This window comes from Pteropus alecto, unplaced genomic scaffold (genome assembly GCF_000325575.1).
Source record: "Pteropus alecto unplaced genomic scaffold, ASM32557v1 scaffold43, whole genome shotgun sequence".
NCBI lineage: Eukaryota > Metazoa > Chordata > Mammalia > Chiroptera > Pteropodidae > Pteropus > Pteropus alecto.
In genome coordinates, this window is record NW_006435764.1 from 2,702,820 (window position 1) to 2,712,774 (window position 9,955).

Consider the following 9,955-nt stretch of genomic DNA (forward strand, 5'->3'; position numbering starts at 1 on the left):
CCCATCCCCCTCCAACGGCAAGATCATGTCCTGGTTCATCGGATTCTCTACTATCTATTTCCCCTTGAATACAGACCGCGAAGGGCAGGGAGCCCCAGGACAAGGCAGGGTGGGTGACAGAGTCCACCACTTGCTGCAAGCCGAATGACTTGGGGACCAGCAGGGCTTGCAGAGAAGGCACCAATGTGAAATAGGGGTGCAGAGAAGGCGCCGATGTGAAATGGGGGAGTGGAGAAGGCCCCTAGATCTACCTGCCCTGTCACCAGACACTGGGGACCAGCCCTGCCAGAGAACGGGCAGGGACGAACAGAGGGCCGACCCCTAGGGACCACCTGGAGCAGGTGTCAGCTCCAGCGAGCAGCTCCCACACCCAGGACTCTCTGCAAACCTTCACGGCAGCCACATGCGTGTCCTCGGCAAGGGGCCTGGCGGGGGCCCCACGGGGACACCGAGCTCCCAGACACGGCACAGGGACTGGGACCATGCTTCCTCCCCACTCTGGTGAGAGGCTCTCGCTCTGGTGGAGGTGAGCCAGGCCTGTGGGGACAGTTCCTCTGGGCTCTCTCGACTCCTGAATAAGCCTCACTCACACTGCCTTAGGACATGGCTTTGAGATATCAGGCCTGGAAAGGTGCCCCTGTGACTGGCCATCGGCCATCACGGCTAGGGGACACAGCCCGCCTGACCCTGGAGGGAACACCCCCTCGTCCTTGTATACTGGGCCCGTCCTGGGCCTTCAGCGGCCGAGCATTTACTTCTGCCTTCCACTTCCTTTCCACGCCTCCACGTGACGCCGAGCGTGCAGGGCTCCCGGATGCACAGACTCCGGCCCTTACTGGACCCGTGCTGCGGCCCACAGCCACAGCCTCACACCTCAGGGGCTCCTATAGCTCCCGGTCACACTGATCGGCACGGTTCCCGGCAGGGTACAGCCCAGCTCGAGAGGAAGGGCAAGCCTAGCAAAGGCACTGCTTTGCTCCGAATGCTCCACGCCAGCAGCTGGGGGCCCCGTGGCAGGCTCTGGAATCAGGGCGCGTGGAGGGGGACGCCCTCCAGCAAGGCCTGGAGTGGGGCTGCACTGGCCCGAGGGACGCCTTCCACTCTGAGCTGTGACTGAGTCTGGCTGCTGTGGGCCATCGCCCCGGCCGGAAACCTAACTGCTTCCTGCTGGACTGCGAGGGTCAAGGGAGGGTGAAGACACCTGGTCGCCCTATAGCTTCCAGTCACCGGATTTACCGCCTCTGCGGTGAGGGGCTCCCGAGGACACCCCAAACACCTCGAGACAGAGAAGAGACCTTGGTGCTGGAAAGCGCTGGGCTGTCACCCTGCCCCGTGGTCCTGGACTGGCCTTCCTGTCTGCAACTGTCACACAGGCTTAAATTAAAACCCTCTAGAACACCCCCGGGGGGGCCGCCCGCCCCCCACGGCGTCGATTCCGAGGTGAGATTACCACTGGGAAAAACAGCGCTGATGTCAAGCCCCAAAAATGTCCTTACCCATGCTGTGCTTGGCTTTGGCACACGTTGTTCTTTTCAGAATTTCATAGACCTAGTGCGGAGACAAGAAGGGGCGGGCAGTTACTCAGGGCGGCTCGGCATGGCACGCGGACGCTGTCGTGGGCCTGCCCAGAAGGGGCGCAGCCGAGCGTGGCCTGAGGAGGCTCGGTCAGCAGTGTCAGGGCTTCGGCGGTCTCAGGGGCAAGCGTGTCTGTCTCGGAGGGGTCCCCTCTGTGAGCACCGACTCCGTGTCACGCTGGGCTTCGGGGTGAGCGGCTGTCCCACGTGCCCTGTGGGACACATTTCTGTCCCTCTGGCTGAGAGGTGAGTCCGATCTCAGAGGTCCCATGGGACCGCTCCTGGGGGCGGCCCTGGATGTCCCAGAAACCCAGGCTGGGCAAGTCTCATCTCGGGATGCCACCTCACACTGTGCCAGGAGGCCGCGGAGCATGGGGCACCCAGCAGGAGCCCCCCTGCAGAGCCCACAGCACCCCAGTTCCGTGCCCCCTTTACTAACGAAACATTTTGCTCGGCGGCCCCAGGAGCTCTGGTCGGGAATGCGCCTGCTTGGACCTGAGCCCCGGCACCACCGGCTGTGTGGCCTTGGGCAAACTTCCTTACGCCCCGTGCCTCAGTTTCCCCACATGCCAAATGCGGTGGAAATAATGGGCCCTATGCCAGAGGTGCAGGTCAGAGCACACCAATGCCCCCGAAACCCTCGGTGCTCCCACTGGCTCGGGCGAGGCCAACGGCCTCCCAGTGGCCCCCGGTCCCGACTCGCCAGCGCTGTCCGAGCCAGCTCTGCCCCAGCTACCCTGGGCTCTGGGCTTCTCCCCTTGCTCACCAAACCCTGTCCTACTGCCTCAGGGCCTGCACCCTGGCTGTGCCTTCTGCCAGAAGCGCTTGTCCCCTCAGATCTAAATCATAAGTCAGGGGGACCTCAGAGGCCACAGAGCACCTGCCATTCCTGTCGCTCTGCCATCGAACTGCAGTATTGACCTGGGGTGCACCCCACCTCCTGCCCTGTTATAAACACCTCTTGCCTCCCCCCGCCCACCGATCGTGGGCATGGGCCAGGTGCTCGGTAACTGAATGAGTGACTGAATGAATGAATGGCCCACTGAGTTGGCTCCCTGCCCATCACGCCCCAAATCTAACCGGTGGCCTCTCCCTGACGGTGCTGATTCTCCTGTCTCTGCCTCCTCCCGTCCGCGTGCAGTCACAGCCCCATTCCCAACCACGGCTGTGACTCTGTGGCCGCTTCCCGTCTATTCACAGCCGGCCGCTGGTGGCGGCCTCTGCTGATGGATCTGACGACCTCACCTTAAACTTTGCTCCACAATCTTCTATGGCTCCCTCGTGCCCAGCGGCTGGAGGTTTAAGCCCCAAGACCTTGGGGCTTAAAAGCACACGGGCCTTTCCCCTGTCATTCCTACTCTTACACGCTTGCACACGGAGCTGCCCCGATGCCAGGAGGGGCTGTCACATTTCCACGCCTTGGCCTACAGTGACCTCAGCCCAACGCTGGATATTGCTGGGTCTCGAAGATCGTGGGGCCTGACTAACCAAGGGCAAAGTGTTGAACCCCCGCAGATCTTCTCTGGAGCACTGGCATTTGACGAACCGGCCTTTGGGGTCACTAAGAGAGCGTGCTCCCCACCACAGAGGTGGAGTCGTGGGACGTGCAGAAATACTTACTGGCCCTGGCAGAGCGGCTTTCTGTGACTTGGGGGCCACCACGAGCTGCACTCAATTGCATGGCAGATCCCCAACGAGACGGGGACTAGAGCTTTTGTTCACATACGTCCCGTACCCCTCACCCCTCAGCCTCGTCCCCGATGGCAGGAGTGAATTTACATATCCGCACCTGCCCTGTGCTTCTGGGGAGCGTGCGGCAGCCATTCACAGGCAACGTAAAAAGCTGGGGTGCACACACGCACGGGAACGCAGGGGCGTGACTCGGTTTACTCAGTTGCCCACACTCTTACATCTCGCGACGGCGTAGGAAGGGGTCACCAGCTTACACTGCGGCCGGTTCTCCCAAGCGGTGGACATCCCAGGGGGCGGAGTCGCCTCTTCTGGACAGGTCAGCCCTGAGCTACTTCAGGAGGCTGATGCTTTTGCATCAACAAGCTCCTTGTTTATATTACGAGGTTTAACTGCCACATGTAATCGGCCGCACGGATCATAACACAAATCCCAGCGGCGGCTCCGTCTCTGGCGCCGCGTCCAGTTTGCGCTCGGTGGAGGCGCACGGCCTCTCTGGAGCGGGGAGCCGGGATCGTCCCTGTCCTGATGCAAGATCGGGGACCCCGAGGTCACAAAGCTGGGAGGGAAGGAAGGGCGGACGGGCCCAGCAGCAGCCCTGAGCCCCTCACGCCAATGGGACGTGCACTGCTGTCTCCCGACCCGCCACCTGCCAGTCTCAAGACGTGGCTGTGAGGGGCCGTTATCTGCTCAAGGTCAAGGCCTGCGCCTCTCCCCGCCAGGCCGGGCTTCCTGGGCGGGGAGGAGCACGCAGCAGCAGCAGCTGGGCTGCGAGGTTAGTTTCTTGTTTAGATAAATGCTGGGTCCTGAGCTGAGCACGGCCTGGCTTGGCTGCTGGACCGGACAGGTTGGTGTCTCGTGGACAGACATTAAACCCATATCTTGAGTAGGGCAGGGCGGCCTGGTCAAATTTCAAACCTCGGTTTGCTCGTCTAGCAAAGTCCCGATGTCCACCCCAGACCACAGGCTCTGTCCCCACCGCCCCGCCTGCTTGCTGAGCGACCTCTGGCTGGGGCCACGGTCGGGGCTGTGGAGATTCTCACAGCGCGAGCTCCAGGCAGGCTGAGGAGACGTGTTGGCAATGGCACAGACCCGACCCCTCAGCAGTCACCGAGCAGGCTGGGACCCCTGTGCCTGGCCCCTGCTCCATCTGCGCCCCCGCCCCCCCCAGCCCCAGCCCGGGCTGGGCCACCCGCTGGGTCCTCACAGCCCTCTCGGCTTCATTATTCTGATTATTTCTGTCACAGACAATTAGCGCGTCTTCTGCCTGGAGGAGTTTCTCCGAAATGGAATTGTCATCCATTTCCCAGGGGTCACCTCGCCCGCGAGCCAGCGATTCCCACACGTGACACTTACTATTGTGCTCCGGGTTTTGCTGTCGAAAAAGGAGTCCTTGTCAGTTAGGTCAAATCTGTTGAAATATCAGGAAGAGAAAGAGACACAGTTCCTCTCTCGTCGTCCCAGGCCCTGGGAACCACGAGCAGCAAGTGTGACCTCCGCGAAACGCCCCTGCCGGCCAGGTATGACCTGGCCTGGGCATTCGGAACAGTCTCTTCTCCCGGAGGCTGGGAGACTCTGGAGGGGGGCGTGACCTCAGTGGCACTGTGCTCAGACCTCCCGCCAGGACGCTGCTTCCTGAAAACACCGTTGGTGGCCAGGTTTCGTTCTCTGCCTCAACTCTGCCGGGGTCAACTCTGCCGGGGGTGGGGACGGTACCATCCCACCATCGCATGCCCAGCATCTAAGACGATCTCCCTGTAACCTCCAAATATTTCGATCCTGAGGTCTGGGGCCACGTAGAGGTCGCCTAAGGCTTCCTGACGACACAGGGACATCTGTGGGACAGGGGACTCATTCCTCAAGGTAGAGCCAGGGAGAGTGGCTCCAAGAGAGATCCAGCCCCATAGGGCCTAGAGGCGAGCCTGGCCTGGCAAGGTGGGGTGCAAGGCGATTGGCCAGGGCAGGGCGAGGGAGGCTGGGGCCCGGGGGTTCCAGAAGCGGGGAGTGTCCTTCTAATGCCTGGAGCTCTGTCCCGGGGCTGGCTGGCGAGGGAGGTGGGCTGGGGCCGCTTTCTCCTCTCTTACGTCTTACCCACAGGGGGATCGGGAAATACAGCGGAGTGAGGCGCACGGCCTCTGCTCAGTGACTAACCTGTGCCAGGCAGAACCCCGGTTCTGAGCAAGGCACAGTTCTCGACGGCCCGTGAGGCCGGGGGCGTCCAAGAGCTCACCGGCAAGGTCCCACTGTGGTCCCAGAACCCATGCTTCCTCTTCCCATCACTGCCCATGGTCTAGCTCCCCACTGCGAGGCCCCACGGAGGCCTTGCAGCTGCCACTGACCCAGGTGGCTACGCCCCGCTGCCCCGAGGGAGCGTGGGAGGAGGGAACGTTCCAGAACAGGTGCAGCACTGCCAGGCAACCCGGCTGGCTGTGCGTCCCTGGGACCTCGAAACTCGCTGGGGCTGGTTTGCAGCTCTGAGCCTTCAGGAGGCCGCGGACCAGCCCCTCTCCTTGGATGCAGGGAGAGCGATGGAGAGGGGCAGTCCAGACCACTGCTTTGGGGCTGCAATCCCAGCCCACGCCGGCCCTCACCTGTGCCCACACTATGTTCCCCTGTCACCCGGCGGAAGAACAAGACTCTTTGTCCCCTTAGTCCCTCGGTTAGCAGTGACCTTTGAAAGCACCTCAGTTCTTCTGTGCTCAAGAACAGCACGCTCTATGACGGGCTCTGGGGGCTGCCGTGGCCACGTCTTTGCGGGGTGGGGAGTCCCTCTGGCCTCAGAGGGCTTCTTCCTGCAACCTGCATTTCTCACGCCACATACGATGGCCAGAGATCACCACACGGCAGGGCCCCCCGGGAGGGGCTGGGGGTCCCCACTTACAGATGCTGCTTCTCCCGGGAGAAGGGGTAGGACAGCCTCTTCGTGGTCTGGGGTCTGTGCTCTGCCACCTTGGGCTGGATGGGGTCCGTGATTTTCTGGAGCACGGAGTTGATCTTTTTCAGGAGGCCCCGGGTTTCATGAATGTGATACAGCTGCAGACGAGACCCGATGGGCAATCCGCATCACCTGCTGAGCCACGGCCCTTGGGGTCTATCCTCAGACGGTCCCAGACCGTCCCACCCCACCGAGACGGCACAGCCTGGGAACAGCGTGCCAGGCCAGGCCAGGACGCCCCTCTCCCCACCCGGGGTCCCAGATAAACCCCGAAAGCCCGTGGTTTCAGGAAAGCTCAGCCAAAAGTGATCATAACACATTCCAGAAAACTTCCCCTGAACATCACTTTTGTTTCAAAAGAGGTAATCCAAAGACTCCCAGTGGATCTGAGGAGCCAGGGCCACCTGCGCCGGGCACAGCCTCAAGCCCCCCGCTTTCCTGGCAGCCAATCCCCACGCCCAGCTAAGCTTTGGGGAGCGCGCAGTCAGACTGCGTCCGAGCTGAGACGTTTGCAGAGATTAAAACACGCCAGCCAGCTGGGAAATGCGATGCAAACGCGTCTGATGAACTCGCAGAGAAGCTGCGAGGATGAAGCACCTGGGCGGGACGTTGAACCGAATTTGTATTTACGACACGTTGCTGCGACTCTCCCCTCTGCCCCGCCCCGGCTGTCATGACAACTCAGAGCCTCCTGACGGCATGTGACCGTGGCGTCTGCGTGGTGCTCGGACCCGGAGACCCGCCTCAGAGCGGACACGTCACCACCAACCTTCTTGGTCGGCATCTTCAGTTTCAGAAACTCGGCCTCTCTGCACAGCACGTTCCAGGGCGCGTGGATCTTTACGAATCCAACCCCGTGGATTTTAGTCTGGAAGAGAAGTTCTCGGTCAGCGAGGGCGGGCGCTTGGGTTGAAAACCGTCCTCACCTGCAGGTCCCGCTACAGTGTGCCAGGAGCTGCTGCGCGTGGCGGCTGTCACCCGTCACCTCACCGGTGATGCGTTGAGGGTCTGTTAGAATCCCCTCCTTGCAGATGGCTGGAGGGCGCTCGGGGCTTAAGTCTCAGGGGCGAAGAAGCGGGAGGGCTGGGAGGGAGGTCCTAGACTCCAAAACACCTGGGACATTTTCAGGGGGCTTAGCCGAGGGCCCCCAAAGCAGCCCGGCCACAAAAGAGAACCGTTCACAGCACAGAGCCCAGGCCCTTAGGCCTCCACTGGGGTGCCCACTTGTCACTAAGCGGGGACGAGGGGCGAAGGTGCAGCTGGCCCCGCTGGGCATCCTCCTCCTGGGGGGACAGGCCGCACCCCTCGTATCTCGCCGCTAGCAGGCGTGGGAGCCCATATCCAAGTGCGGGCAGTGCGGGCGAGGCCCGAGAGGCCCCCACCCACCCGATGTTCCCGTTTTTCTCCCTCGAATTTCGGGTCCAGGAGAGCCCCTTTACCGAGCGAACAGCGTCGATGCAGAAATTACACGCTTCCCCCTCAAAGGCGAATGCAGCATCAACAGACTTTTGCCCCGAGATAAGTGGGGCGCCCTGCGGCATCAGTGGCGCTGCGGCCAAAAGCAGAGAAACACGGGGCTTCCCCACCCAGAGCTGCCCAGTGCGGGTGGGGGACGCACGGTCCACCAGCCTCCTCAAGGGGACCCCCAGGGGCTTGGCGCCCAGGCCGGCCCCCGCGCTGAGGTCCCTCCGCCTGTCCTTCCCACGAGGCTGAGCCTCGAAGGAACTGACGGGGTCTTGGCCAAAGGAAGCCAGGCCCCGGAAGGGGGTGTGTGGCCAGCACGGGGCACGCCCAGGGCTCAGTGCCAGGCCACTCACTCCGGGCCCCACGGCACATCACCGGCCTACGAACGCGGGCACAGCAAGTGGGTTCTTTGCAGGGTTTTGGCAAAAAGCAACATAGCCAAAGTCACTTGGGGATAGTGTTTTAGAAAAAAAAATGTTAAGTGGGCCAAATGCAGTCACCCGGCGTGAGCCCGAGCAGAAGCCCAGCAGAGCGTCCTTCCCAGGAGCCCGAGAACCCGGGCGGGGGCAGCCCTACCCCAAGCCCCGCTGGGGAAGGGGACCCTCTCTGCTGCCAAGCTCCACTGGGGCCCCCTGGCCATCTCAGACAGAAGGGCAAATTCACGTCTCCTGGGTGGATCGGGCTCGTCCCTCCTCTGAGGACGCTGACACGGAGGCCCCCACGCCTGTCCCCCATGGGACAGGGAACTGTCCTCTCCTAGGGCCCCAGGCCCTGCTGTCGAGCGGGCGGACGAAAGCCAATGATGACAATGACGACGACGATTATGATGATCGTGGCGACGATGAGGCTGAGGGGCTGAGAGACGCTGAGCGCCACATGCCCGTCCCTTATGCGCATCAACTCATTTCATCCTCGCCATGAGCCCTGAGGCTGGTTCTTCCACAGACCCATCTCGGAGCCGAGGAAGCTGAGGCACAGAGGTGCACACTGGACCAGTGCGTCACCTGAGGTTCCCGGGGCCGTTGTGACCAACGGCCACACGCTGGGCAGCTTAAACGACACAGATGCATCCATCCTCTCCCAGTTCTGTGATCAAGGTGTCACAGGGCCACGCTCTCTCCTGAGGCTCCAGGGGAGGGTCCTTTAGCCTTTCCAGCTTCTGGGCCCCCAGGTGTCCCAGGGCTCGTGGCCACATCCCCCCAACGTCTGCTTCCGTCTCCACGTGGCGCCTTGCCTCCATGTACCTACCCTAAACCCAGGATGACGGGGTCCGGAGATCCCTAACTTACAGCTGCAAAGACCCTGCTTCCTAACGAATTCACATGTGACGGTCCCAGGGGGACGCAGCCATACTCGTCATGAGGCTGCAGCTCCAGCCCCCCAGGGCCTTGTGCTGGGCCGCCCAGCCCAGCCTCCAGGGAAGCTGGGGCTGGAGGCTGCTCGGGGACAGCCAGAACCAGGGGCCCGATGGGCGAGGGCTCAGAGCTGTGCCGCAGGGAGCCTGGAGCCCTGACACAGCAGCCCGGGGCTGGGGTACCCAGGTCACGAGGGCACTGGGCAAGGCCACAGGGCTCAGAGGACTCGGGATCGGGTGGCCAGGGCGGGGGTCCTGCCCGGCTTCTCTGTGGTCTCCAGCAAGTCACTCAACCTCTCTAAGCCACCCCTCCCCCCTCACCCCCGTATCCTGCAAACATCTGCAAACCCGGGCAATACGGGACTCGCTTCACAGTCGGGGGGCCCCTGGTACCCAGCCCCGCAGCGGGCAGGAGAGGTCAGACAGTGAGGGGCTGCGGCCTCTGCTCGGGACCACCTCACCCCGGCCATGAGGCGGCTGAGGCCACACTTACGACGCGCACAAACTCTTTCGGCTGAGAGGCTGGAAGCCGCTTTCCCAGCCCTGGGGAGCCTTGGGGGGCGCTGAGGCACGGGACACCTCGTGGGGCGCCCTGAGCAGGGAGAGATGAGCAGAGCCTGCCTCTTCCTGTCGCAGGCCAGGTTTATTTCTAGTACTGCTCATCTGCACGCAAGGACCCAAAATACCTCCTGCCGAGTCCATGGCGATGTCTCCTGACGCTGGTCACGGAGCTGGTGCTGGGCCGGCCGCCCTGGGAACACTCACTGCTCTGTTTACGAGAGCGGCGGGGTCTCTCCCAGGGAACATCTGGCGGGCCTGGGAAAGGGGTCATGGGACCAGCACGGCGGGAGCACACGCGGGACATTTTCGAACGTGGTGCCTGGCATGATCGCAGCCCGCCCCCGCGGGAGGAAGCCGTGGGACGCCGGGTGCCGGCGG

The 9,955-nt window shown here is 62.6% G+C and overlaps 1 protein-coding gene across 1 annotated transcript in view; it reads right to left on the reverse strand.

Annotated features, from left to right (window-relative positions):
• Positions 1–9,955, reverse strand: part of ANO1 (anoctamin 1) — a 69,574-nt gene that overhangs the window by 50,235 nt on the left and 9,384 nt on the right. Inside the window, 4 exon segments of the mRNA XM_006911293.1 lie at positions 1,497–1,548; positions 4,620–4,674; positions 6,145–6,296; positions 6,968–7,066. Of these exon segments, the coding sequence (XP_006911355.1) occupies positions 1,497–1,548; positions 4,620–4,674; positions 6,145–6,296; positions 6,968–7,066 (358 nt within the window).